The sequence below is a fragment of the Panthera leo genome, chromosome E1, assembly GCF_018350215.1.
Source record: "Panthera leo isolate Ple1 chromosome E1, P.leo_Ple1_pat1.1, whole genome shotgun sequence".
NCBI lineage: Eukaryota > Metazoa > Chordata > Mammalia > Carnivora > Felidae > Panthera > Panthera leo.
The window spans coordinates 40,365,563-40,393,309 of NC_056692.1; the positions used below are offsets into that span (position 1 = coordinate 40,365,563).

At 44.3% G+C, this 27,747-nt stretch overlaps 1 protein-coding gene across 3 annotated transcripts; it reads right to left on the reverse strand.

The window, feature by feature from the left end:
• Positions 1 to 515: 515 nt before the first annotated feature.
• On the reverse strand, positions 516 to 27,595 carry DNAJC7 (DnaJ heat shock protein family (Hsp40) member C7). Of its 3 annotated transcripts, none has more exons than XM_042915197.1 (14): positions 27,325 to 27,595; positions 16,197 to 16,285; positions 15,326 to 15,450; positions 14,741 to 14,854; positions 14,015 to 14,089; positions 9,613 to 9,731; positions 8,960 to 9,113; positions 8,261 to 8,425; positions 7,339 to 7,430; positions 3,950 to 4,023; positions 3,414 to 3,560; positions 2,798 to 2,950; positions 1,200 to 1,262; positions 516 to 758 (listed from the first exon to the last, which is right to left on the reverse strand). In XM_042915197.1, the coding sequence occupies exons 1-14, from the start codon at positions 27,399 to 27,401 to the stop codon at positions 721 to 723; spliced, it is 1,485 nt and encodes a 494-aa protein (XP_042771131.1). In that variant the 5' UTR covers positions 27,402 to 27,595; the 3' UTR covers positions 516 to 720. The 3 variants fall into 3 exon arrangements, with proteins under 3 accessions (XP_042771131.1, XP_042771132.1, XP_042771133.1); XM_042915198.1 differs by lacking the exon at positions 27,325 to 27,595 and adding an exon at positions 23,257 to 23,415; XM_042915199.1 differs by lacking the exon at positions 27,325 to 27,595 and adding an exon at positions 19,159 to 19,303.
• Positions 27,596 to 27,747: the final 152 nt, after the last annotated feature.

Sequence of the window (27,747 nt, forward strand, 5' to 3'; positions counted from 1 at the left end):
GTCAGGGAGGCCAGGATTTTGTCCTGGTCCCCAGCTCCCTTAGCCTACACTGGCAATAGGACAGCAAGGGGGTCTGGGTCAGCCCAGCCACATTCCATGTGAGCTCTGGACACACACAGCCTCTGGTGATTTGTGGTGGCCCTTACATCAAATAAACCCGTTCTCTGAACTCAACTTCCCCATGACTGACATCAGGCTGGGCCCAACAACATACTCAGGGCCTGCTGGGTACTCACATGGCTCAACAGGTTTGGGAGAGGCGGCCAGCATCCCCTTGCCATCAGGCCCTAGGTGCCCACATCCCCTGTGAGGCAGCTTGCTGAGCCTGAAATCCATGCCAGCACCAGCTCCGTGCTGGGGGCTCAGCTCTGGCCCACCGGGTCTGGAGTGACACAAAGCAGCTGCCAGAGCAAAGTGCCAGAAAGGGTCAAAACATTTTATTCTCTTAATTTTTTTTTCTTTTTTAATAAAGTTAAACAGTAAAACAAAAATTCACAAGCTGCCTCCCTGTCCACCCCCCGCCTCCCTCCCCTCCCCGCAGTCTTCGGCGCTGGCTCCCTCTCCTTCCCCCCACTCACACAGACACAGGGCATCCAACTAAGAAAACGAAACTGCTCTAAGGATGGGGAGATGAGATGAAGGGAGGAGGTGAACTGTGCCCACGTTCAAGGTTACACTGAGCAAGTCTCCACTTTCTGGGTTCTGGATGGTTTCCTCTCCTTAGCCAAATTGAAAAAAGAAATTCCCTGGACCAGATGCTGTAAGGGAAAAGAAGGGCTTGTTAGTTGGCTCTGTGTGGGAAGATGACTTTGCTCTGATGACGGGAAAGTCTTCAAGGGCTGCTTCAAATTCAAACAGAAAAGCTGCCAAGTCAATCAACAAGCCTGGGCCTGGGGGTATAAGGGGAGCAGGTGAGCAGCTGTCTGTGCAGCTTCTAACCTTCACTCTTGGAGAGGCCCTGGTACTAGACCGCGTGAATGCCTCCCTGGCCCTGCAGAGGTGGGGCACCAATGGTCCCGAGGCATGGTACACCCAGGAACTTCCCTACCACCATCCTCAGCAGCACCTGTGTGGATCGGTACCCTGCTGGATGGGGGTTCTGTCGCCTCTACTTAAGGGCCCCCCTGACTCTCCCATAGCGGGGAGCTGCATTATGGGCCTGTGATCTGGAAGCTCCCAAGAGCAGCGGGCATACCCACCTTCAAAGCTGAAGCCCCCAGGACCGCCAAAGAATGCCTTGAAGATATTGTTGGCGTCAAAATCTGTGCAGCAAAATGAGAAACGGAAGGGGCAAAAGGTGAACAAGTTAGACCTGTCTGAAAAGGAACTTAGGATGACATGGCAGATGGGCCCCCAAGCTTTCCCAGACACACCCCTCACCTCCTTTCCCTAAAGTCATTGATGGGGGTGGGCACACGTATCCCCACCCCCCATGCCTAATCCCACTCCTGGGACATGTTCCCTTCTTCTTCCCAGCGCAAACCTGAAGGAAAGCTTTCTTCACCTCCACCTACTTTGCTGGATCTTCTTCACAACAAGTGGGATGCCATTTGCACTTACATAAGACTTTCCTCACACTGTCTCTCTATAATGCTGGGCTGCTACTGAAAAGGCTAAAATCTATCACTTCAGTGCTAACAACACTAAATGGAAGAGTAAGTTCTAAGATTTATTGTATTCATTTGATTCCATGCTGTCTAGACTAAATGCCAGAAAAAAAGCGCCATGGCTTATGAAGCACCTACTAGGTGCCAGTCGTGGTGCTCGGTACTCTGCATGCCTTACATCATACCCAGTTTATACTCAACAAAACCAGGCAGGAGCTCAAGTAACTTGCTCAAGATCACGTGGCCAGTGAAGGCAATAGAACTGAACATTCCAACTCCTGCCTGACTCCAGTACTGTGCCCTCATCACCAGGCCACAGCAGGTCTGCTGCCCCTACCCGCGCCTCCGTTGCTAAAGTCCACGGAGGACGCATCTCCATCAGTTGATCCAGCAGGCACATTGTATCCAGATGCAAATTCTTCCTTGCCTCTTCCTGCTCATCTCGGGCCCCCTAGCTCAGGTAATGGCTCCATCCAGTCAGCCGTCCAAAGCCACTCAAGTTCATCCTTCCCCTCTTCCAACACAGACATGAATCAAGCCCTGCCCTCCCACTGTGCCCTCCGATTCTCTCCCCCTTCACCGCACCAAAGCGCCTCTCCTCACCGCCACCACAAATATTCTGCCACCTAACTCTGGTTCATAGTTCCCCTACTTAGGATCCTTCAACAGTGGGGGGAACTTCTAACCAACAGGAAAAAAACCCATATTGCCTACTCTAGCCCCTGCAGGGGGATCCAGCTACTCTGGGGCTTCATGCCTTAGCACCCCCTGCCTCAAACACCCTCTATTCTTCTACATTCAGCCCCTTACAGCTCCCCAACGGTATTATTTCTGCACTTCCAAGCCTTCCCTTGCTAGTGCTTATGTCCTCTGCACCCTGGGCACCCACTACATTTGACTGTACTTGTTGGGATTTCACATCCAGGGGTCAGAGGTCAGAAGTGGCTTGTGGGCCAGTTTGCAAAGCCCTAGACTGGGTTCTCGGAGCACAGGGAACCTGTTTGATTCACCTTTGTTATTTCCAGCACCCATCACAGTGCCTCACACGTTACAGGTATTTATCTAGGGTGTGCCTTACAAATCACTATGCATCACTAGCTACTAGATAGACTCTCCGTTGGAGTGTCTTAAGAAAAATTCTAAAGATCCACACTGGTCAGGTTCGTCCCAGGCTGCCCCAACCAACTCACCGCCCATATTCATGCCCTCCTCATCCAGGTCCTGTCCACTGTCATAGCGAGTCTTTTTTTTGGGATCAGAGAGGATGGTAAAAGCTTCTCCAACTTCCTTGAACTTTTTCTCCTCCTCCTTCTGAACTTCGGCACTGGCTCCACTGTGCCGATCTAAAGGGAGGAGTATAGGAAGAACTCAGGGTCACAAGAAAATAAAAGTTGAAGAGAAAGACCACTTTATGTCCAATTTTAGAATGTGGTACTTCCAAAATTTGGAGGGTATGGAACTTAGCAACACCTTATTACCTATCCGCTGAAGGGCCAGAAACTTTCTTCCTTTTAAAAGTTTACTTATTTTCAGAGAAAAAGGGAGAGAGAGGGGGAAAGAGAGAGCAGGTGAGCACAGGGTAGAGGCAGAGGGGGGAGAGAGAGAATCCTAAGCAGGCTCCGTGCTGTCAGACTGGAGCTTGAGGCGGGGCTCAATTCCATGAACCGCAAGATCACGACCTAAGCCGAAATCAAGAGTCAGATGCCCCATCAACTAAGCCACCCAGGCGCCCCAAGAGCTGGGAACTTTCTGGACTGAGTCCTGGTTCGTTCTTCCCACCAAGTCCCCTCCCCACACCCACTCTACCTGGATGGTGCATCAAGGCCCGTTTCCGGTAAGCTTTTTTGATCTCATCCTCAGAGGCATTCTTGTCCACTCCCAGAATTTTGTAGTAATCTTTCCTCTTACTCTTCTTCAGTTCCAGCTGTGCATTTTTTAGGAGCTGTTTGTGTTCTGGAAGGAGACATCTAGAGTCAATGGACAAATGTGACTCTGGTTTCCCTTACTAACCCAGATGCCTTGCAGTCAGAAGCCTTGTTAACCATACATACCAGGTGCTTTTATGGTGTTTTCTTTCTGAAGATTAAAAACAAATCTACTCATACTTCAGTTCTGCACATCAGCCTCATTACACATAAAAGGAAGTAAAAGCGACAGGATATAGGGCCAGAAAATAAGTGCGTTGTCCTGCACTTGGGGTCTCTGTTAATTTCTTCCTGGCTGGTGATCAAATAAGCCCCAGGTATGTCCCTGATCCGTGAATCAAACTACTATGTCCAGTTGTAGGGCCTATGAGTAAGACCTCACATTTCCCTGAGAAACAGGCTCTCAAACACCTTTACCTTTTGTTTTCTCCGTCTGATACACTTTTTCATAGTCCCGCACTGCTTCCTCATACTGTTCTGTGTCCATGTAACTGAAAAGGAAATACAGGGCGGTCCATCAACATAAACAGCAATCACCTTCAGTATCACTCTGGGAGAAGAGGCACGGCTCAAGCAAGAGACACACACTTTCGGTTGAGATGCTTCATGAAACAGGAATCCTTAAGCTAGCTGTGAGAAAAAATTAACTACCAGTTCCTCAAGTAAAAAGAGACAGGTCTCATGCCACTTGCACCCAACCAGCAAAGTGATACTCTGCTTTGAGCAGAAAGCAACTAAGGGGAGAAAGTTCCTTCTGATTTCAGAGCCACCAAAAGGCATCTGGATTGCCACAGGACAAGGCAATGTGAAGGCTCCTACTTGACTGATTACTTGGGATTAAAATGCAAGAGAAAAAGATCATGAAGTGAGAGCGGTGAATATGGAAAAGCTTTGAAACCTGCAGTGCCATAAACATGCAGGGCCAGCTCCAATCCAGAGTACAAGTGGGATTAGTGAGCCACTAGAAGGATCAAGTTCAAGATGGTGGCTGCTGGCAAATGCCTCCACTAAGACTAATCAATCTGAGAGATGGAGGTAAGTGAGAGAAAAAGGAGACTCTAAACGCAGGCTTGCTTTTATTTCAGGAGTGTAGAAGAAAGGGGAGGGGGGGCTGCCCCAAGATGGGCGGAATCTAACTTGAAAGGCTGATTGCCAGGGGCGCCTGGGTGGCGCAGTCGGTTAAGCGTCCGGCTTCAGCCAGGTCACGATCTCGCGGTCCATGAGTTCGAGCCCCGCGTCAGGCTCTGGGCTGATGGCTCGGAGCCTGGAGCCTGTTTCCGATTCTGTGTCTCCCTCTCTCTCTGCCCCTCCCCCGTTCATGCTCTGTCTCTCTCTGTCCCCAAAATAAATAAAAAACGTTGAAAAAAAAAAAAAAAAAGAAAGGCTGATTGCCAGACCTGTTAAGACCTTCTTTTCCACAGAAGCAAAGTGGCATTTTCCATGTCCCGATGAGATCACTGGTGCCAAGACTGGCCTACCGATTAAACAGACTGTGTAGGAGTTCCAGAGACAGACCCCATCGGCTGGGCAGCAGGAGTGACTGTGCGGCACAGCTAGCTGCTGCCCAACAAAGACCAAGTTTACTACACTGCCACCACACATCCCATCTTTGCAAACATCAGAGCCCCGGTGGGCTTAGAGGCCAGAGCAGAGGGGTGCTGCTGATGTGGCTGACAAGACAGAGCCCAACTTCTTAGGCATCTCTGATTTTCTGGCAACATCTTGATTTACAATTTTAATTAAACAATGGTGACAAAAACCAGTGCCCTGTGGACACTGGGCACAAATGTTACCAGGAGCTCAGAGAACCCATTTACAGCATGAAGAGTAATATAAGCTGATGGTCCCAGGTGTAGAATGATCTGTCAGATAAATAACCTTAATGAACTTTCAATGCCCTTTTGGAATGTATTAAACAAGCTTGTATTACAATGATTTACATTTTTACTTAATGTGTTTTTTAAATTCAAGGACATCTTTCCATTTAAATTTTTTTTCTATTGTCATACACCTGAAACATTACAACACTGTATGAAAACTATACATCTATTTTTTAAAAAGTATTTTTTTTAAGTTGAAGAAAATGCAGAGAAGTAGAGCTTTAGGGAAAATGGGAAACTGCAATGCATGATGGGAGATGTAGCAGAAATCCGGCATCTCCCCGTCTTTAGGGATAAGTTGAGGTAGCAGTCAGGACTCTGGTAAGGGTTTGGCCTGAACTAATCTCCACTACTTCATGTCAGTCCCAGCTGCTTGAGGGGACTGTTTGCCAAGTTCTTGGCCAACTGTGCCCCAAAGTGCACGCTGTGCCCCGTGGTGGGATCTCAAAGGCAGAGCCACTCAGAGGACAGTTCTGTTTCTACCACAAAGATAAGCTGTCAGTTGTCTGTTAAAGCCATTTGATTTTTCTTTATTGAACACATATCAAGATAGAATTGTCCACCCCTTTATCTTGCTAACAAATCAAGAATATTCTCTCCCCATTCTCTGTTCAAACACAGCAGAGTATCCACTGAGTTGACACAGTGTCATATATATAGCCACCCCCGCCCCGCTAGACACTTAGGGGATTCTCCTTGTTTGCTCTTTCAGATAACATCACAGTAAACGTGCACATAGCATTCTGGATCTGTTAACATTAGTCTTTAGCTGGATCATAGGGTGCCTGCTGTCTTCCAAAGCTTCCATGTTTGCCTGCCAGCAGTTTGCAAACATGAGATGATAGACAGCTAGTTTCAGGATCTATAATACAATTCTGTGTACGTTTCTGTTTGATAGACTTACTCATCTACTTAGAAATCCACTTGGAAAAAAAAAAAAGCACCACATACAGGAACACTTTTCCTGCTTTCAAAAAAAGTGGATCATTTTGGGAAAACTAAAAGGGAGGCAGGCCACACCCTGCACCAATGAGACTGAGGAGCTTGAAGAATGAAGGGCTCATCAGGCATCAGTAGCAGCACCACTTCTTTGGATGTGACATTTCAGGACAAGGAACGGAACGAACGAATGCTGGAGAATGAGTATACAACAAATAGGTCTTCCTTCTGGAATTTTAAGATAGAATTGTTCTTCTCTGTGTGGGAAATAATCTGAAATAAGAAGAAATGGATTTGGGGGAGGTCTCTCCTAGCCCTTGCTAAGGTTCCTGTCTGCAGAAAAGAGTCTGGTGGGTCCAAGAGTAAGAAGGACATGTAAGCTGGGGAGCACCCCGATTCTGAAGGTGAATCCGGGCACTAGATCTAGGCAGGCACATCCTGGCTCATAAGTCTCCAAGTCACAGAGGTATTTCAAAAAGGGTTTCCTTATACTGCTGGGAGGCTGAGCCAGCTTAAACTCCTTTCTGTCTTCTGTAACCCGGAACAAACAGGAGAAGCAGAACTCTCAACTGTCTCTGTCTTCCTCTTTGAAGCAACATACATTCATTCGACAAAACATTTATTGAGTGAGCACCTACTGTGTGCCAAGCACTGTGCCAAGTTAGAGCAAAAGTGTACAATACAAAATACAATCTCCAAAGGAAATGGATTTAAACTTTAACAAAAGGAATTTGGGTCAGGCATCAGAGGAAACTTACTGACCGTGAGGGGCGTAAGACACAGGCATGGGAGACTGAGGGAGCTGTGCAATCTCCTCGGCTGGAGGTCTATAAAGAGAGTCTAGGGCTGGAACAATCCCACCTAGAGGCAGGGGGAAGGACCAAATGACCTCACAACATCCCTGGGGCTGCTTCAGCATCCATAACGCAATCCCCCTGGCAGGCCGGCAGCAACTCCCTCTTCCCCTCACCCTCCAGCACCACTTACCACTGAGCTCTTCTCAAGTAGGCTTTTATATAAGTGTCATCGAGCTTCACTGCATTTGTGCAGTCTTCTATTGCACCATCTAGTTTCCTAAGCTTCAGGAGAGAGAGAGCAGTCATACTTCACACCTTCGGTGACCGAGGGAGCCCAGAAGCTGTGAGCACGGCTTCACAATTCTAAGAGGATCAGTCATACCAGGCCCCTGTCACACTCATTTCTGGTCACTGAGAAAGCGCTCCAGTATCTCAGAGGGCTACGGACACTGGCTTCAAAACTGGTTTCTCTTCTAAGGGATGGAAGCCAGGCACACTTATGGGCAAGGATAAGCCACCTCTGCCATTCCAGGGTGGTGCCCAAACACGACATGGAAATACTTAAGGGTGGTTCCTGCCCTCCACTCTCCAAAAGGCTAACTACAGAAGTAAGAATCACTGATTTCTGACCACTGGAACGCTACAAGAGCAAGAGCTTGCTCTGGTTTCTCATGGTATGCAGCACTGCAGTGGGCGCTCAGACCATTTTCAGCTGAGCATGCTGGACAAAAAAAACTAAGCCTGCTTCATACTCTAATTTCCTCCAAATCACTCCCGAGGAAGCCACAATCACTCGCTTTGGCAAAAAGCAGCAACAATATTTGCTTAAAAAATTATCCCAAAGCCTCTAGCCATTCCCTTAGTGGAAGGAAGGGATCTTGAGGAAGACCAGATAGGAATATCCTTCCCAGCTGTCCCTCAAGTGCCCTGAAATTCTAGGAAAAAGGTAAAAGCTTGCTTCTCAAAAGGAAGTTCCTAACAAGCTGAGATCTCAACCAAAACCACTATTCTCCTTTCGTGTGGCTTGTCCTTATTAAGCAGACTCCCCAAGACCTCTCTGATGCCCCTTAAACATATCTCCATAGGCCCCAAGACCCAGACCGAGTGCTTACCTTGGAATTAACCGTACCCCGATTACAGTAGAGTTTAGCATTTGTTTTTATATTGTTAGGGTCTATCCCCAGGGCTTCTGTGTACAGTTCATAGGCTAGCTTGTAATTTCCTTCTTTAAATGCTTTATTCCCATCTTCTTTCTTTGCTTTAAGTGCTTTGGCATTCTACAGGGAAAAGCAAAGGGAGGTTAGTTCACATCCAGGAAATCTCAGACCACCGTACAGAGAGGCCCGAGTCTATTTTCAATTTCTCAGATCCCTGTTGTTTAGCATCTTACAGATCCTTATCCCCCTCCCCTCCAACCCCACCACCTAGGCTATTTGCTGTTCACTGGTGCTTCCTACGGAGTGGACAGGGGAAACCAAGATTTACAAGAGAATACCAATGAGACCTGTGTCACCCGGGGTTTACCTCCACTTCCCAGAATAAGCATTACTATTTTTTCTTTACCGAGGGAAGAAAAAAAAAAACACATGCCTAGTATTAGGAGGATCATATATGATCACATCTGCCTTTAGGCAAATAAAAGTAGTTCTGAAATAATTTCTAAGGAAAGGACCAAGCATCCTGGCAAGGTGGAAAAAGCATGTCCAGCATGGTCACATTTCACGTGGTCCTAGAATCTTCTATTTGTGACTTTCTTAAAGGCTCAAAAAGGAAGCTTTCTTTCCTACTCAGATGTGGGGCCTAGAACTTACTCTGCAAGCCACGCAGGCCTTCTCATGGTCAGGAGCCATCCTGAGAGCCTGTACAAAAAACTGAACCGCCTTCTCAATACAATCTTCATAATAAAGGCAAAGACCTCGTACGTACAGAGCATCTGCGTTGGTAGAATCCATTCGTAGAATGTCACTGCAATAGCCGTAAAGGGACATGCTCAGCTGTGGTTTGGATCTCTCCACCATCGCTAACATTTGTGATTACTATAGCCAGTTTTTCTCCTGACCATGTGTCTAGTATGGAAGTATCCAAAGGTAGACAGATCCCAATACCTTCCCCAAATAAACCACCTATATTTATCTCTAATACACTTCATGCATCTCAGTCTTTATTAGAACAGTGGTTGGTAAATTACAGCCCACAGGACCAAATCCTCCCTGCTACTGTTTATGTAATAAAATTGTACTGAAACCTACCCACATCATCCACTTATCTATCATCGATGGCCACGTCTGCACTATAGTGGCAGAGGTGAACAGTTGCAACAGAGACCATATGACCTGCAAAGGACTGATCAGCCCAAGCTGGCCTACCTACAGGACATATGGTAGCTCCTGCTGTAGAGAGCTGCCAGACGGCACCTGTCCAGTGGTATCTGGTGCGTCAAGGCCAAACTGGCCCGACTTCATACCTGGCCACAGACTGTGCTTCCGGATAACGACCTAGCATTGCTAAACATTCTGCTTTGAGGATTTTGAAGCGATGGCAGGCAGGGGCAAATTCTAGGGCACGGTCCATGCAGAAAACAACCTATGGGGAGAAGGAAAGCAAATAACTCTCTTCATTCTGGACTCTATAGAAACATCTTCATTTTAGTTTGGCCACAGGCAACAAACAGATTCAAAGGAAAGTGATATCAGAGTTTAGGAACATATCTAAGTCATTTGATTAAACCACTGAAACAAGGAGAGCAGGTGATCCAAATGATAATGATGACAGCAAACATTAAGTACTTTATATACTGACCCACTTAATGCTCACAATTTTATACAGTAATTTCATGAAATTCCTTATTTTGTTAATGAGAAACTAAATGAAAACGCAGAAATAAAGTAATGTGTTCAAGGTCAACAAAGCTAGTAAGTGACAGAAACAGGATTGGGTCTCACACTGAGACTCCAGAGCCTGTAACTGTAATCACCATGCTAAGCTGCCTCCACACTGAATCATATCCAGTGACTGTGGTCAGAATCACATTCTGCTAATGTAGACTCATTTGCTACTCTGCCTAACTCACCATGTTTAGCCTATTATGTAAGACAAGGATACCCCAAATAACCTGATGTAGACTCATTACTCCTTGTATGATCAGAATGGCTCACAGTTCCTTCCTCCCTGTGCCATGAGCCTCATGTCTCACTAAGTACCCTGGTGGCCACCCTTCCACTTCTATCTTAGTACAGAATATACCAATAAAATGGCGCATTTTAAATGGTCCTAATAGACTTAATCAGAGTACTGTACCCAACATGTTGCTACACAAACTAAAAGGCAAGTTTCTTTCTCTCTCACACACGCACGTGGATGGGATTACTTCAGTCTTTCAGCTTGATAAAGACTCTCCATGTATTCCCATTTTCTCTTTAAAAAATTTTTTTAAACTTTATTTTTGAGAGAGACAGAGCATGAGCAGGGGAGGAACAAAGAGAGAGGGAGACACAGAATCTGAAGCAGGCTCCAGGCTCTGAGCTGTCAGCACAGAGCCCAACGTGGGGCTCAAAGTCACAAACCAAGAAATCAGGACCCGAGCCAAAGTTGGACGCTCAACCAACTGAGCCACCCAGGTGCCTCCCCGTTTTCTTTTTAATGTTTGTTTATTTCTGAGACAGAGAGCGCAAGCAGGGGAGGCGCAGGGAGGGGAGACACAGAATCCGAAGCAGGCTCCAGGTTCTGAGCTGTCAGCACAGAGCCCGAAGCGAGGCTCGAACTCACGGACTGTGAGATCATGACCTGAGCAGAAATTGGTGCCCCCCGCCCTCACCCTTTTTCTCTTTTCAGAAGTTTGTTCTCTGAGCTTTCAGTTTTGGGTTAGCTGCTATTCCTGGGAGATCCTTGCTGAATCACCTTCTTGTCCAGTAATAAATGACCCAAAGGAGAAATGTGGAATTAAGGGACACCCATTTCCTCTCAGAATCTGGCCCTGGGGATCAGGAAGAGATGAAGTCTGAAAACTCAGAAGCAGAAATAGGACTAATTCCAGCAAACAGGCAACTGGTTAGACATTCATATAATGGGATACTACATGCCTCTAAAATACAATAAAGACGTTCTCCATATATTAATAAAGACTTCAAGGTCTACTAAGTGGGGGAGGGGGGAAACAAAACAAGGTATAGAACAGTATACAGCATTATTTCCTTCCTCTCATGCAAAAAAAAAAAAAAATTAGAAATCTATGCTTCTCTTTGCTTATATGTGTACAACTGAACTGGAAGGGAACAGAAGAAACAAGAACAGTGGTTACTTTAGTGGGTGAGAACTAGGCAGATGGAAATCAAGTTCGGGGGGAATACCTATCACTGAGTATCTGTTTCCACTTCTTTTAACAATGAATGGCACCTATTCAAAAATTTTAATTTGAAAATATGTGGAAATAGGGAAACCCCACGAGCTGCTCTGCTCCACTGGGAAGACTCCTTGCAGGGTTCAGAGCAGTGGTGGGGCGCCTCTCTTTCAGGGCACAGGTTACTATCCTGGAAGTCCCAGGACTGTATGAAGTTTTAGATATGATGTAGAGTAGAGTCATGGTGCTGACTTTTTCTCCCTTCGACAGAAAAATAATTGGGGGGGAGGTGAAGCAGTCAAATGTAAGCAGCCACACCCTGCCGCCTTTGCAACGCTCTGTGCGGAGATGGTTCTGCCCATCGGGTCAGTGGAGTGTGAGCTGAAGCTCAGTGCCTCACTTCCCACCCCCATCTCCCCACGACCAGGGACAGCTGCAGGCAAAGAAGATCTTTGTTTCTTCCAAGTTCATCTGCTTCCCCTGCCAGGATCATAATTCTTCATTTGTGACATCACCATGAGCTACAGTGGGGGGCTGGGATGTCACAAACAGAGGATTCTGTCACAAACTGGGGATTCTGGCTCCAGAGTGGGCAAGAGAGAAAAGAAACTCAAAAGATTGCCTTTTGAGACAAAGCTTTTGCCTATGTAAACCTCAGAAAACATGACAGAAGGCAGAATCGCTTTCCAACTACACACACACACACAACAAAAAAACTTATGAATCACTGTAGTTATTACAAAGACACTGTGGTTATTAAAACCAATGGACAGAAGAGGGATGCTGATAAGTTAATGCTGGGACTCTGCATAAGCTAATCAGAAATACTTATTACCAAATAAAAGACCTGCACAGTTTTTGACTTATGAATAATTCTTAACTGTATCCTTTTATCAAACATTTATTGAGTCCCTTTTACAGAAAGCACTGAGCAAATTCTCACATGTTCCCTGGATGATACAAACTTTTTTTTTTTAATTTTTAAAGTTTATTTTATATTTTTGAGAAAGAGCATGAGCACAAGCAGGGGAGGGAGAGAGAGAGAGGGAGAGAGAGAATCCTAAGCAAGCTCTACAATGCCAGCACAGAGTCTGACTCAGGGCTCAAACCAACCATGAGGTCATGACCTGAGCCAAAATCAAGGGTCGACCACTCAACCGATCCAATACAAACCTCTTTTAAGTGATCCTGAAAACTGATCCTGATCAGTGGTTTTTAACTTTTTTGGGAGCCATTCACCGTCCCTTGTGAAACTAATGAAAGCTACGTCAAAATATCATCTAAAGAAGAGAATTCAGAACTATACAGATGAGGCATAACCACTACACACAAGATCTAGAAAGATATCTCAAACTTTTATACCCTTCGCATGTTTTCAGACAGGGCAATCTTTTTGGCACGTTAATTTTCATGGGACTGTCACACGGCCCCATAAAGGAGACTAGTGGGTTTTCATAGAAAGGCCTAACAGCAATGGGGCCCCTGGGTGGCTCAGTCGGTGAACCGTCCAGCTTTGGCTCAGGTCATGGTCTCACAATTCGTGGGTTTGAACCCCACACTGGGCTCTGCGCTGACAGTGCGGAGCCTGCTAGGGAGTCTTTCTCTCTGCCTCTCCCCCACTCACGCTTTCTCTCTAAATAAAAACTTAAAAAGCAAAAAAGCCTAATATCAAAATGGTACTGATGACAGGTTACATACACTGTTCAAGAATCTAAAAGGAGCCTCTCCTTTTTAGTTACAGCTGCATCCAGTTCACATAAAGCAAGAGTTAGAGCTAGCTCCCATTGTTTAAATAAAAATGGATTATCCAAACATAATATTTAATTCCAACCAGTGTTTCCTCTATTAGCAGCACACTTTTAGGCTACCATCTTATATCAAAACCAGGAACAAACTCAAGTAAACTATTACTGCTTTTCATCATAAAGCCAAATATTATTAAGAAAATAAGTACCTTGGCCCAAAAAATTTTTAGATGCTGGTGATGATGTGGAGCAACAGGAACTCTCACTCATTGCTGGCGGGAATACAAAATGGTACAGCCATTTGGGTGGTTTCTTGCAAACTTAACATACTTCTACCATACGATCCAGCAACTGCACTTCTTAGTATTTACCCAAAAGGGGTGAAAACTTATGCCCACACAAAAACCTGCACACAGATGTTCAGAGCAGCTCTATTCACAACTGTCAAAAATGTGACTGTAACAAACGTACCTCTGGTGGGGGAATGTTGATAATGGGGGAGGCTATGTATGTGGGGAGGGGGGGTAGAGGGCATAGGAGAACTCTTTTTACCTTCCTCTCAATTTTGCCATGAACCTAAAACTGCTCTTAAAAAAACAGTCTTTAAAAGAGAGAGAAAAAAAAAAAAGAAAAAAAAGTCAAAATAAAGTGGTAACTTATTATTCCGGATCTTGTGTACTATACCACACACACATACACACCCACACACACACACACACGCACGCACGCACACACGAAACCTTGTGACAAAGGGTAGGTGAGATCTCCCCATAGTTATACTTTACCTTCCGAAAATCCCGCTTCTCAAAATCCGTTTCTGCTATTTTCTCATATTCTATGACTGCATTAGCATTCTTGAACTATACCAGAAAATCAGATAAGGAAAGTTTTAATGAAGTTATAGGTTCAACAAACACAAAAATTAAGGCTTTGATGAATTATTAGTTCAAGAAAATCAGAACCAGAGACTTTACAAATCAAGTTGGTGAAGATGCAGCTAAAAGGGTAAAGCCCAACCTGCACCCTCAGTTTGAACTTAAAGTCAAGAATACAAGAATCATGCCTTGAAAGATATAAAACAAGGGCAAGGCATTGTCAGAGGTCGAGCAGAAGTTTCCAGATTCTCACTAAAATGCAACCAGAGGTAAACAGGGTATATATGGAAACGGAACTAAAACATGTTTTAGCTGCTACCAATTTAATCAGGATTTGAACTTACTCAGATTCTTCAACTTCATTCACATCAGTTCCTTACAGCATCTGCCCACCCCCCAGGAGTCTCAGAAACCCTCCAATTTTCACAGATTCCTAAACCTATAAATCATACTCAAAACTGTCTACATACACAAAAATCAAGCCTCAGACTGACTATGAGACTGCCTACAGTTAGCCAGGTGTGGCCGGTGGCAGGAGTGAAACTAGCTCAGTTCTTTTTTTCCAGCTCTCAGTTCTGACTTTCAGGTCACTATACCACATTGTCTTTTTCCATACACACAAGATCAGAACCATACCTCCTGTTGTGCCTGAGCATTTTTGTGATCCAGTTCTAGGGCTCTCTGGAAACTACGACATGCCGCCATGGCATTCCCTAGAGATAGGTGGCATTTACCCTCTCGTAGATGTCCCTAGAAGAAACAGAAAGAGGGAAGAAAAGGAGCATGATTGGCCAAGCAAAAAGCAATCAACAGCAGCAAGAAACACCCACAGAAAACCGACATGGGATGAAAATGGCCAGAGCAGTGGTTCTTACCAAGGGAGATTCTGCCCTCCATGGCATGGTTAGATGGTTAGCAATGTTAGAGACATTTTTGGTTGTCACCACTGGGGCCAGGGTGGGGGTGGGGGGGTGCTACTTATACCCAGTGGTTAAGGGCCAGGGATGTTGCTAAACATCATATAATGCACAGGATAGCCCCCCATGACAAAGAATGATCTGGTCCCAAATGTCTACAGTGTCTAGACTGAGAAGCTCTAGGACAGAGAATTTAATTGAAACAACCGGTCCTCCCCAGCTGATCCTTCCCCAACCATTTCTCCCCAGTCAATCCCCCCCAACTGCTGCCCCACTGCCCCAGCCAAGTGGTCACATCACGTACCCGGACGAAACTGTCATCCAACCTCACGGACTGCTGTGCATCTCCAAGAGCTTCCCGGAACTTTCCAAGCATCATCAAGGTGGCTGCTCGATTCCCATAATAGCTAGCATTTTTAGGACACATATCTACAGGAAGGGCAGAAGAAAGTAAAATACAGCTTAGCCAAGTCACTGCCTCAAAAACTGCGGGGCCATCTCCCTCAGAACTGTATTAAGGCAATCAAACTCTAACAGGAATGCTGACATACTCTGTTTAAAAGGCCATGGCCAAATTTTTGACTACTTATGCAAATGGACAGCAGCAATGGTGCAACCAATGAAAAAGGAAGTTGCTTAAAAATAATTTACACTTAGCTTTAAAGTGCTCTATCTTTTCAGGATAAAGATGGGAGATGTCAGCATATTCATCTTCTTAATGAATTGTATTTTATGTAATAAGACATGAAAATGAATTTGCATTTGTTGAATTAGGGGTAGAGAACCTGTAAGCAAGTTAGGTGAGAAACATGCTGACATGGGATTAAAATATGCTGGCAAATTGAGCACGAAAGTAGTTAAGGCTTGATAATATCTACAAGGGCCATTTTCTAAGATAGTTAAATGAACTGGAAATGGCTGAGATGCATTTAGGCGGTTATCTTTTTGCCATTAGATCTAGAATTTCTGGAATTGCCTTTAAACTACCCATTTGAGCTAGAAAGCGTCATCCCTCATGAAGCCATTAAGTCCAAAAGAGTTCACATGCCATTAAGTCCAAAAGAGTTCATAACAGTTATGAACCCACTACGCCAAAGGCTACTTCTTCGAGAGGGGCTACTTATAATGGTATTCAGCAAATTTATCTTTCAGCATAGGCAGTAGGTCCTTCTCACCTATGGCTTTTGTATAATAGTTATAAGCTTCATTGTAATCTTTCTTGGCATAGTATGCATTTCCTTGTTCCTTGAAAGACTCTGCTTCCCTGAAAAGGAAAGAGAAAGAAGGGCACGTTATTTTACACAGGGAATAACCTCTGTAATCTCATGGGAGCAATCTTTGGTCTACAGCTCTGGGCATATTGAGCTGAAAGTTAGTGCGATACTTGAAGGAATTTATAGATTTGTTCGATGCTGTTTTTTGGGGGGGCTTTTTTTGGTCAGATACGTTTAAACTAAATGAAGAAAACCTCTCTTGTGTTGCCTGCCTTTCCTCACTATTCTGGCCTACAGTCACACCCCATACAACAGGCAAATTTAGACATCCTCTCACAGAAACTAAAAAATTTTTTAAAGTTTATCTATCTATCTATCTATCTATCTATCTATCTATCTATCTATCTACCTAAGTAATCTCTACACCCAACATGGAGCCTGAATTCGTGATCCCGAGATCAAGAGTTGCATGTTCCTCCAACAGAGCCAGCCAGGAGCCCCAGAACTGTTCTATTTATTTCCTTTCCACTGTGCCACAACTTCTGCCTCTTTAGCAACCATAAAAAATCAGTTACAGATCATTCCATTCTGGGGCAATGACTTCTTAATGTGAAATGGGTCACATCTTTAGAGTTCTAATGATCTGTTCTCTTGAAAACTGGCTCATGCATTTGTCACTGAAAGGACAAGCAGAGCAAAAGCAGGTGGCAAAGGAGTTAAAAGCAGAGCATATTGATGTTTAAGATGGAGGACGGAGTTGAGTGACAGCAGAGACCAAGAACGTGGGTAACAGGGACATACGAGGTACAGCCTGCCGGGGATATGCTTTGAGAAGTACCCATCTACTGACACTCTGCCTATCACATCTGGGTGGGTTCTTACTGCCCCCTATACCGTTCCTACTGTACCTTGTATAACCACCAAGTGGGTAGTATCAGAATTTTTGCCCTACTCCAAGATCCATTTTTTGAAGCTGTACCATTAGACAAATTGTTCTTTCCAAAAGGAACAATGTTATGTGAGAATTCTACTCCAGACCAAGGAACTAGAATTAGGACATGACCAACAATGTTTCAAAAGAACTACTAACCTCTATCAAAGATACCCCAAATCATTCTAATGACTCAATTATCTTTGAGTGACAAAGATAATTCTTTACCAAAATGATTACTGCAATATAACTAAATATCTGAGCATTTTTGCTATAAGGAAGAATCTGTTTCTTTTTCTGTCCTCTACACACACACAAGAGAACGCAGTTCAAGGGAAGCAAGGACAAAAGTACCTAGTTAACTTTGGTGATGGTATGGGAGTTTACAGCTTGATTCTACAGACATCAGCATTGGGAAGATTTGTGATTTTTTTATTTACATATTTTAAACTACAAAGTAGCAAAGCTGCTCTCCTTTTAGATTGAGGCCCTCTCCCTTTCTATTCTTCTCCATCACTGTTCTGGCAAGCCCTACTAACATGAAAAGGCTGCCAGAAGAAAGGAGAAACAAAATGGGAATGATCTACAAATGCTGACAGATTTAAACTGTGATGGACATGAATCTGTTTGAATAATTTTATTACACCAACTGTCACAATGCTGTAAAGAGGCCATCTGTTATTAAGTCCTCAAGAAAGATCCCCCAGCTGCAAGATTTACAGGACCAACTGCAACCTTTCTACATGGCAGACACCATCCTGTAACTCTATAAATTAAGCAAGGCACTATAAAAACTATGAGGAGCCTATTTTTTAAGAGCAGACATGCCAAGAGATCTGAAGAAAGGGTTTCCCCAACCCTGGATGCCAGAAGCTGAGTCAAACCACTGTGAAGACGTGAAGTGGTAAATTCAAAGCAAACACTGAAGATGTACCTGAAAAGATCTAGCCTCCTCTTTTAGGCTAGTGGCTAAGAATACGCAAATCCTAGAGGAAAGCCAAAGGCATCCAGGCACGTGAACAGACACTATCAGCAGTATAAAGCTTGTTAGTCAAAGGTGAAGCAATCTGCAGAGCTACAGAAAGGTGCTCTTTCTTTCCTGAAACACTAACACCCATGGATACAAGGAAGTTCAGCACTGGCTTTTAGTAAAAAGGCAAAGGATGATTTCTGTGGGAAGTCAGTATTAATTACTGAAGTCTGGTACTTTCCATATGTTATCTTCCCATCAGGTGTTTCACATTATTCCCATTTCTCATAGGAGTAAAATAAGGGGTAGAGGTTAAAAACTGGCCCAAGGTCAGGATGTGGAGCCACACCTGTCAGATTTCAAAGCCTGTGCACTGAGCTATCTACTACGCTTAGCTTTCTCTCTAATGCTCATCTCTATCTATTGCCTAACTAAGACTTTAAAAATTAATCTGTCTTGCTAGGAACAAGACATGGGCAACGAGCGTGAATTTCTTCAAACTAAGACATAAAATAGCCACAGCATGTAAAATCCAACTCCAGGACTACAATCTGGATCTAAACAAGCTAAATGACATTCCTAACAATTAGTCACAGAGAGCAGGGCTCCTTTCTCTTTAAGATGCAAGACCTAGTGAACTGGACTTTGCCTCCCCCAAGAAATGCATTTCATTTTAGTAAATGGTGAGTAGATTCCATTCTAGAGCAAACAAAGCGAGTAATGTAGAGTCAGCCCACAGCAGAAAGAACAAGAAGAATTGTGTTGTGACAAGTTACCATGTTTTTAACCTCACACTGCACAGCATCAGGCCAGAATTAGCTATTCCCACACAATTGCCTCATGAAAAGGACTTATTTTCATAGAAACATGGTTGATTAACAGCTGCCTAAACAATGGGCACTTAGTGCTTTTAGGCTGAAGGCTTATTTTTTGCCTCCAGGTCCAACTCCCAAAGTGGAGTCCCTCCTCCATTTTGAACCTCCCCACCAAGTACGCGACAAGCTTTAACCAATGGGCCTGACCCTGTGAGACCAGTCGAGGAAAAAGTGGATCTTTGGAATCCAGCATGGCAGCAGTAAGAACTGAACAAGGCTGCATCAGGAACAATTCCAGGGTCAAATCCATTCAAGTCCTGCCCTGGGAGTCTGAGAAAGGGCTGAAGCTTGTTCAAGTTGCCCTTACAGCAAAGGGACTGAAGGATGAGATGTCAAAGGCGTGGGACTGGAAAAGAAGGAGAAGAGCTGGTTAACACCGGAATTGAGGGCAATCTGGCACTGGTATCTGTCACACCGCTCGCTGCCAGAGTCGATGGGTAACAAAGTGAGGTTACAACACGTACCTACCAAAACACATGGGCACTGAGAAAGAAGAATTAGGATTAATTAGGCTCACCTGGACTAACCAAAAAGAGGAAAGGATTCCAAAAGGGACTAATTAAGCTACCAATTATTTTCTAAGGCCACAAAACGGAATTCAGATCAAACCTTGAAATATAATATCACATCAAAATATAGACTTGGCCCTAACTGACCTGATGGAGCTATTAATAGCCACACTGTATCTCTAGTGCTTTTTCAGATTTTCAAAGCATTTCCAAGGAAGATCCTGGCCTCCTGAAGTGGTTATGGTGATACTATCACATGTCCTTCGGTAGAGGAAGAGCCGGAGAGGCATCCAAGGCAGCTGCACACATTCCCTAACTCCAACAGTCTGGTGTTTCTTGCCCACTAGATCCTGTCAGCTGGCATCAAGGTTTTTAGATTAAAACTAATTTATCTAGTTTCCCACCCAATCTCTAAGCAGAATAAGCTTTGCCACTCTGACTCACCAGGAGACACAGGGAAAGAAAGACTCTAGCCTCCACCAAACCAGTCCTTTCTCTTTAACAGCCAGCAACAAATTCCTGTGAAAAGAGCCACTGAAAGATTTTCAAAACTCTCTATCCTCTTTGGAGGTTATAGGGAGGGTCCCAAACAACAGGATCGCACCAGAGGGCCGGCAGGCCTTCTCTCAAACATACAGATAAGCAGACTACATTCTGCTCTTAGTCTGCTTTGCTTTTTTAAAATGTATTTATTTTTTGGAAATAACTTCATCAAACTTCAGCAAACTGCAGCCTCATAACCTGCTCTTCTACACTACACATGTGTGAAAAATCTGTGTGTCCTCTGATCATGCAGTTATACTCTCTCTCCCAATTTAGCATCACAGATGCTAATTACTCCAACAAAAGGCCAAGGGAATCATTTGGTATCACACAGGTCTTAGTAGGGCTCAGCATTATGTGATCAAGTCAGACAACTAGGGCTTACAATCACCAGTCAACTTTGCACATTTACAGCTCAGCTAAATTAAACATACCTTAAAACACTGCAGCTGACATTGCGACATGACCCCAATTAGATGCTCTACAAAAATCTTCATTTTCTCTCTAAATATTCCAACTTGAACACTTAAACAAGATCTTTGCCTTAGGCAAACTAGTCTGTCTTTTAGCAATGAAAGAGTTATGCAGAGAATTTTACTCATCCGCTTTCATTAATGCAGGATTCACTGGGTGGCAGTTTTTAAAACATCCTCCATGACTTGGCTCTCTTTGGAACTGTTTCATGTTTCAGTATTTGTGAATTATTAAAGGAGGAATGAGATGCTTCATCACTTGTACCGTATCATTTTAAGATTTAATTACCTCAGTGCATGAAAAATACAGACTAACATAGGTCACTATTCTGTAATATTTGCAACCTAGGAAACACTAATCTGATTTTTGTATGACAAAAACATACCAGACTGCTTTTATCTATTTCAAGTATTTGGCTACAATAATATACTTTTAATAACATTCAGTTCTCCAAAAACCATTTATAATAGTTTAAATCAAAAGAAATGCAGAAGCTTGAATCTTTTTTTTTTTTTTTTTGCTCCTCTTTTTTTTGCATTTTCTTGACATATTCTGCTACTCTTAATGTGGAAGAAACATCTAAATGCTAAAATTACAACTCAGGACAAGATGATTTTTGTTAGAGCAAAGGAGTGTTTCAGGGCCTTTGATTTTGGAGACTATTTTATTGGCAGAAAGAATCTTAAAAAAAAGATATCTACTAGGGGCGCCTGGGTGGCTCAGTCTGGTTAAACATCTGACTTGTGCTCAGGTCATGACCTCACAGTTGGTGGGTTTGAGTCTGTATCAGGCTCTGCGTTAACAGCTTGGAGCCTGGAACCTGCTTCGGATTCTCTGTCTCCCTCAGTCTCTGCCACTCCCCGACTTGCACTCTATTTCAAAATAAATAAACATTAAAAAAAAAAAAAAAAGATATCTACTAACAATACTTTATATTGCCCATAAATCAACCTTTATGCAATCTTATTATAATTACTAATTCCAAAATGTCACCTTCACCCTGTGATTGTTGCACCCATTTCTTTTTTTCAGTCAAGTTTACTAGTTGCCCGTTGATCTAGAAATGTCCTCCACCCTTTAGAATTTACGGGATCTTGGCCAGTCTCAGAGTAGAAATTCCTTCCTCCTTCCCACAGACCAAGACCTCTTGTCCCCGAAGACATGTCATGGGCCTGTTTCATGCTGTACTCTCTCTGACCTCCACGACAATAAAGTAAAAAGAGCCCAGGAGCCTTACTTTTATTCCATCTCACCAAATGAGTAAACTGTTCTTTCTTTTGTAACTAGTCTAGGGATGAAGCGACAAGTTTTATAGGTGGAAGCCACATATGACTTGGAACAATTCCACAGATTCAGTGCTTGCTAAATGCAAGTGCTATATGCTGAGTGTGAATAAAGGCTTCATAATGGTCCAGCGAAAACAGAAGGTGGGCAGTCCAATGGCTACCAGTTGGTAAAAGTGGGCTACCCAGCATCCTTTACCCAATTTGCTTTAGAATAAACAGCTTCTGCTTTCACTTTAAAGCACAATTAAAATACCCAGCCTTCTCCTAAAAGAGAGGAGATCGAGATGAAGAAAACTCATTAACAACATACCAGTTCAAAGTGTTCTCTTTCTGGACATTCAGGGGGAAGCCTCAACAGGGGCAGAACCAGAAGGGACCAAGAGGCACCAAGTGGAGTCACAGATACAGGCTACACAAGGCAGTAGCACTCTCTACTGCTCAAGCAGGGAAGGACACCAGGCAACACCATGGAGTTGGCAATGTCTTATTCAGTGGGGGGGGGCGGGAAAGGCAACCAACTAATGGATCCATCCAGACGGAAATCCCATTAATGCAGGCAGAAAAGATAGTCATATGAAATAGCTGACTCAACCGTAGTACATTCATGCTAGTTCCTTAAATGGGAGGTATCACAATCTGTGGCATCTACCTAATCTTCTTTACTCCGGGGAAGAGGAGACCTGGGGAAACAAGCTTCTCAGAAGCCACTCTTGAGTCCACATGGCATTGGTCTTTCAGCAATAGCCAGAGGCTTGTTTTCATAACACACTCCCAAACCCACCATTTTCTATCCCTTGGTTCCCCATTCTGTGAGACCCACTATTTCCCTCAAGGGGACATTAGTACACAACAAAAATCTAGAACTTAGGAACTATAATTAAGAAAAAAGCTGCTGAGGTTTTTTTCTTGGGGGGAGGGGGGGAGTGAGTGGGTAGAGATGAAAACCAGAGTGGGGAGTCTAGGTTGTCAACTGGTATGTTGCTTCCAGAGTTCTCTTGGTTCCTTATTTTAACAGGAGGATGACTATCTCCAACTGCCAGAGGAAAAACTCAGGACAGACCAAAAACAAGAGAAAATGCTGCTTGCCTCATACACCCCTCCCCCAAAGGCTAACAATAGAATCAGAAGAAATGGTTAACACTTTGTTGATCTGACAATCTAGCTTCCCCACAAAAACTTTAAGTCACACAACACCAGAATATTAGGTGTCAGAATTAGACTTTGAAAGTCGAATATTCCCCCTCATATTTTCATTCTCAAAAGCTTCAAACATTCATCCCCCTGCCAATGGTGGGATAAAACAGAGGAACTGTTATTTTGATCTGGATGGGGAAGAAAACAAATTGTCAATCCAATAAAATGAATAAACACTGAGATAATTTGCACGATGAATCCGGTCTTACTGCTGAAATTCAGACAGTTTAAAAGAATACCTGGAATGACCTCTAAGTAACTTCCACATCACTCAGCACTGAAGAAAAGGGACCAAACATTAGTGGAGTAAGGGAGAAATGGGCTCTCAGAGGGACTGTGCATCAGACCACAAGGCACCTAGGCAGCCGCTGACCATTGTTCTCCAATCTTCTAAAGTCCTAGAGAAAAAAAGCAAAGGCAAGTGCCCAGTACTCAGCTTTTAAAAACTTTTAAAATACTAGCTTCAATGGCTACACTCATCCCTGATTGGCTAGAATGTTCAAAAAGCCTGGGTTTTAAGCCAATCAGAGTTCTGGTCGTTGGAATGGACTAGACACTAGAGCAACTGCCATTCAACTTGGCTCAATTTGGTTGGTATCTGGTTCTGGTTAGTACGTGGACCTGAATTAAAGCAAGGACAGAGAGACTCTTCCTCTGTGCTCTACCTTTGCTCTAGTTATGACTTAACAATTTTTTTAAAGATTTTATTTTTAAGTAATCTCTATACCCAATGTGGGGCTTGAACTCGACCCTGAGATCAAAAGTGACACTGAGCCAGCCACGTGCCCCTGATTTAACAATTTTGCCACTTGTTAAAATCAGATTCAATTCATTTGCTGGTTTGGGATTCTGTATTCCTAGGTTTATCCATTCCTTAACCATGACTTATTTGTCCCACCTCTCATTTCTTCACCACTGACCCCGCACTTAGAGTATACCAAAATGAAAATGAAGGCTGCAAACAGTGTTTTCACTGATTTGGGTTTAAGGTCAAAGATAATATCCCATTCAGCTTGCAGGCTTACTGAAACGTCTAGCTTCATTTCATGACCTTGAAGACAAAGTTTAGAGAGATAAATGTCTAAGAATTTAAAACAAAGTGAGGAAGAAGAGCTGGGGAAGACAACGAACGCTACAAGCTCTTCGGCTATGGCCACAAACACCAAAATGTGCCAGGAATCTGTAGTAAAATAAATAGCACCTACTGCAGACCCTGGGATATGGATTCAGGGTTCAGTGCTTCCCAGCAGCAATAGGAAGAGAAATAAAAAGCAAACTCTACAGAGCTTACAATACCTGGATACTAAGAAGGGACCTAATGTTCTTGCGTGCATTCACACATATATGGAAAAGATTATCAAAGAATCAGAAAAGGATGTTCTGTCTTCTAAATCTATGGCTTCTGTTTTCTTTTAGACCCTACTGTCCAGTCATGCCTAATATATGCTGAGATACAGAAGTGTTTCCTCTGTGGAGGAACGACTTGAAATCCTTCGATATTACCATAATAAAGACTACCTACGGTGACCTCCCCAGCCCAGGAAATGTGACCAGACAGCCTTCATTCAAGACCGGTATTCATACATTACATAAAGTAATCAGCATCTTCCCAGGAAAATGTAAGGCTTGAAATTAAATTAAATTAGCTGAATTGTAAAACCTCTGAAATTTAGCTCTTTGGCTCCCCAAGTAGCTTTATCTGTTTTGGTGGGCCAAGAGAAATAAATAATCTTCATGTTCAGAACGCTGATCTATTTTGGATGCCAACTAATACATCTTTTATTTTAGCCTCTCAGCTGCTATGGAGGAAAAAGAACTCTGTCAGAGTGACAAGCAAAAAAAATTGAAGTACATTTCTTTTCTCTCTAGAGACACTAAAATTAATGAAATAAAACATGTAGCCCTTTAAAATGCTGCAACCATGAGGCCCCAAGTCTTGAAAGCTCCTCTCGTTTTGCCGCTGTGGGACCATAACAATTTAGCAGCAGCAGCAAGCCTTGAACCAAGATGCACAGAAGGAAGGATTCCTTGCTGGACTTCACAAAAACAACCCAAGAGACCCATCAACTCCGGTGTCCCCAAGTGAACTGGTAGTAGGACTGTAATAAGAGACACAAACTTGGCCAAATGACTAACCAAGCCAGATAGTAAAGGGCATCTGTAAGGGATGTTACTATCCCTGCCTTCTGCTATGGGTACACAGGATTCCAGGACACATGAAAAATGTAAAACCACCTTCCTCCAAAACTTCTACATCATCACTCCATTTTCAGCATTGGAAAACCATACATAACATGGTTTTTTCTTTAGATTCCAGTGCTTACTTACTCTCCAAGGATGCCTTATATGGCAGAAAGTCAAACTGTACTTTTTTTTTAATTTCACTATACTTTCCTTTTGATTGGCTCACATAAGTGATATATAATAAATATCCATTTTTAGCCGTATCTAAAAGAGAGCTATATAAATATGTGTAACATGGAGGTCTATTTAGCAAGGATGTATCTTTTCTTAGTGGCAGATAAAACAACTGTGCGTTTTACAATCGATGACATCTTAAATTCCATGTAATAAGGCAGAGTTAACCTACATTGACACCTCTTCTACCAAATACCACGTTTTTGTGTGATGTGGTCACATTACAGCATCACCCATTTTGTGTTTCTTAATGTATCTTCAGGTTCATTTGCTATAATTTTATGTTAGAATATCCTCTAAGGCTGTGTGTTGTTTTTGTTTTGTTTTTGTTTCTGTTTTTTAAGGAAAAGGACCTGCTTCAGATAGAGGGCTGTGAAGTAAAACCCAAATTAGGGACAGTCCCTACATCAGAGATCTATATTATGTAAGAGAAGGTTTTTTTCAAATTACTACACATAGCCCAAGTCTCTATAGCACCAAAAAAAAAAAACAAAAACAAAAACAAAAAAAAAACCCACTGAATTCTTCATAATCCCAAGTAAAGTAAATCCTTGCAATTAACGTAAGCTCGGTATGTACGGGAGGGGGAGGGGGAGGGGGCGGTTGTTTCCCGTTGTGTAGTTCCTTAATGATGCTTAATCCTCAACACCTGAGAAATAGGTACGCTGTGAAAACTCAAAACCAAGAAGAGAAAGAGACTAGACTCTGGCGTCCTGCCTTCTCTGATCGTCCCAAGGACTTACTACAACACTGTGTCAAGCCTCTCAGTTCTCAACAGACCTTGAGACACAGGCTGCAGTAAACTACCCTGAAGCTTGATAACTATTCATTCTGCCACCCTGAGTACCTCCCCGTATTTTAACTTGGATAATAAATCCTCAGAACCCTGGTTTCAGATCTCATGCAGCCAGAATGAAGCCATACAGACAGGGTTTGGTACAAAGATAAGAAAGGCAAGGGAAGGAGACTGAGGGCACTGTAGTAAATTAATCTGCAGTTGATAAGGAAAGGGCCCCGCGCTTCCAGAACCATTTCGTTAATTCTCCTTCAGGATTAGGACAAGTATGACTACCCACAACTGTGTTCCAATAACCTGCCTTAGCTGTAGCCAGAATCCAGAGTGTTCTCGAAAACCACTCACTCAGCAGCTCCCTTGGCTAGTCCAGACTGGCAATCTCGAGCCACTGCGGCGGCCCAGCGGTGCCAACAGCGCCCAAGCAGTTGCCTTCCTCTCTGCTGCTTAACTTAAGAATGAACAGTCCTGGGAAGAATGAGGATCTTACTCCGGAAGGACGGAAGGGCCGGAGTTTGACGTGTAGAGCATGAGACAAACCCCTCACTCTTCCTTCTTTCTCTCTCATCTCCGATTTCTGGGGTACGGGGAGGGGGCACCAGGTCAATAATGGAGACACTCTCGGACCTAGGCTCGTGGTCGCTGGGATACATTACTGAGGAGAGGGGGTGAGGACAACACGGGCTTCGGAGATGCAAAATGCTGACAGACAACAATGCACAGAAGTTAACAAGAGCAGGCGGGGGTCGGGGGCGATGTAAGGAAGTCGTCATCGTCGCCGCGCAGCCTCCCCCACCCCACAACAGACCTCTGAGGTCCCCTCCGAGACCCGGCCTCTACACTAAGGGCGACATTCCTCCCTGCTTGGAGAACCAGGCCGTGCCTCAGCTCTCCAGCCAGGCGGAAGCAGGAGGGGAGGGCCGACCTCCGGGAGCGCCCCTTCAGGGGGTCCATCCGGACTTATCTCAGATGGGGGGGGGGGGGGGTCGCGGAGGGCGGGGCGTCGCCTCAACACGGGCTGCATCACGGAAGGGACGGGTTTCCCGGGGCCACGGAGCTGAAGCTCGCCCCTTACACTACCCTGCTACCCGGTTACCTCTTTGCTTCCTCGTCGTCGAGCAGCTCTGGCTCGGTCGCCGCCATTACCACATCGCACTCCGCGGCAGCCGCCATCTTACCGCCGGGACCAAAGAGGCGGGTGGGAGGCAGGCGGTGAAGAGCACTTCCGGCTGGAGCATCGAGCAGCTCGGCGGCGTTGCGCCCAGAGGGGCTCCCTCGGGCCCGTCTACCATCGAGAGGCTCCGCTTGGGGCCAGAGAGGCCTCCCGCCTCCGGAGGTCCACGGTGGTCTCCGTGCCGGGCCGGTGGCCCAGGGACGGTTCCTGTGCGTAGGAGGCGCCACTTTACCCGTGCGTCGGAAGTGAGGGCTACAAGAGGGTGATGCCCCTCTAGGCCTGAGCTCTTCTCAGTATTCTGAGAGCCTCGTTGCCATAGCAACTTCCAATCCTAGAGAGTCTCCA

Bases quoted from the DNA above. Each gene is read 5' to 3' on its own strand.
- DNAJC7 (XM_042915197.1), bottom strand. From the start codon at position 27,401: ATGGCGGCTGCCGCGGAGTGCGATGTGGTAATGGCGGCGACCGAGCCA. The intron at 9,732-14,014 runs GTAAAGTATAAC...TTCTCCCCATAG, and splicing joins AGAAGCGGGATTTTCGGAAG to GTTGTTTTCTGCATGGACCG. The intron at 3,561-3,949 runs GTAAAGGTGTTT...GTCTCCTTCCAG, and splicing joins TCAGACGGAGAAAACAAAAG to AACACAAACAGCTCCTAAAA.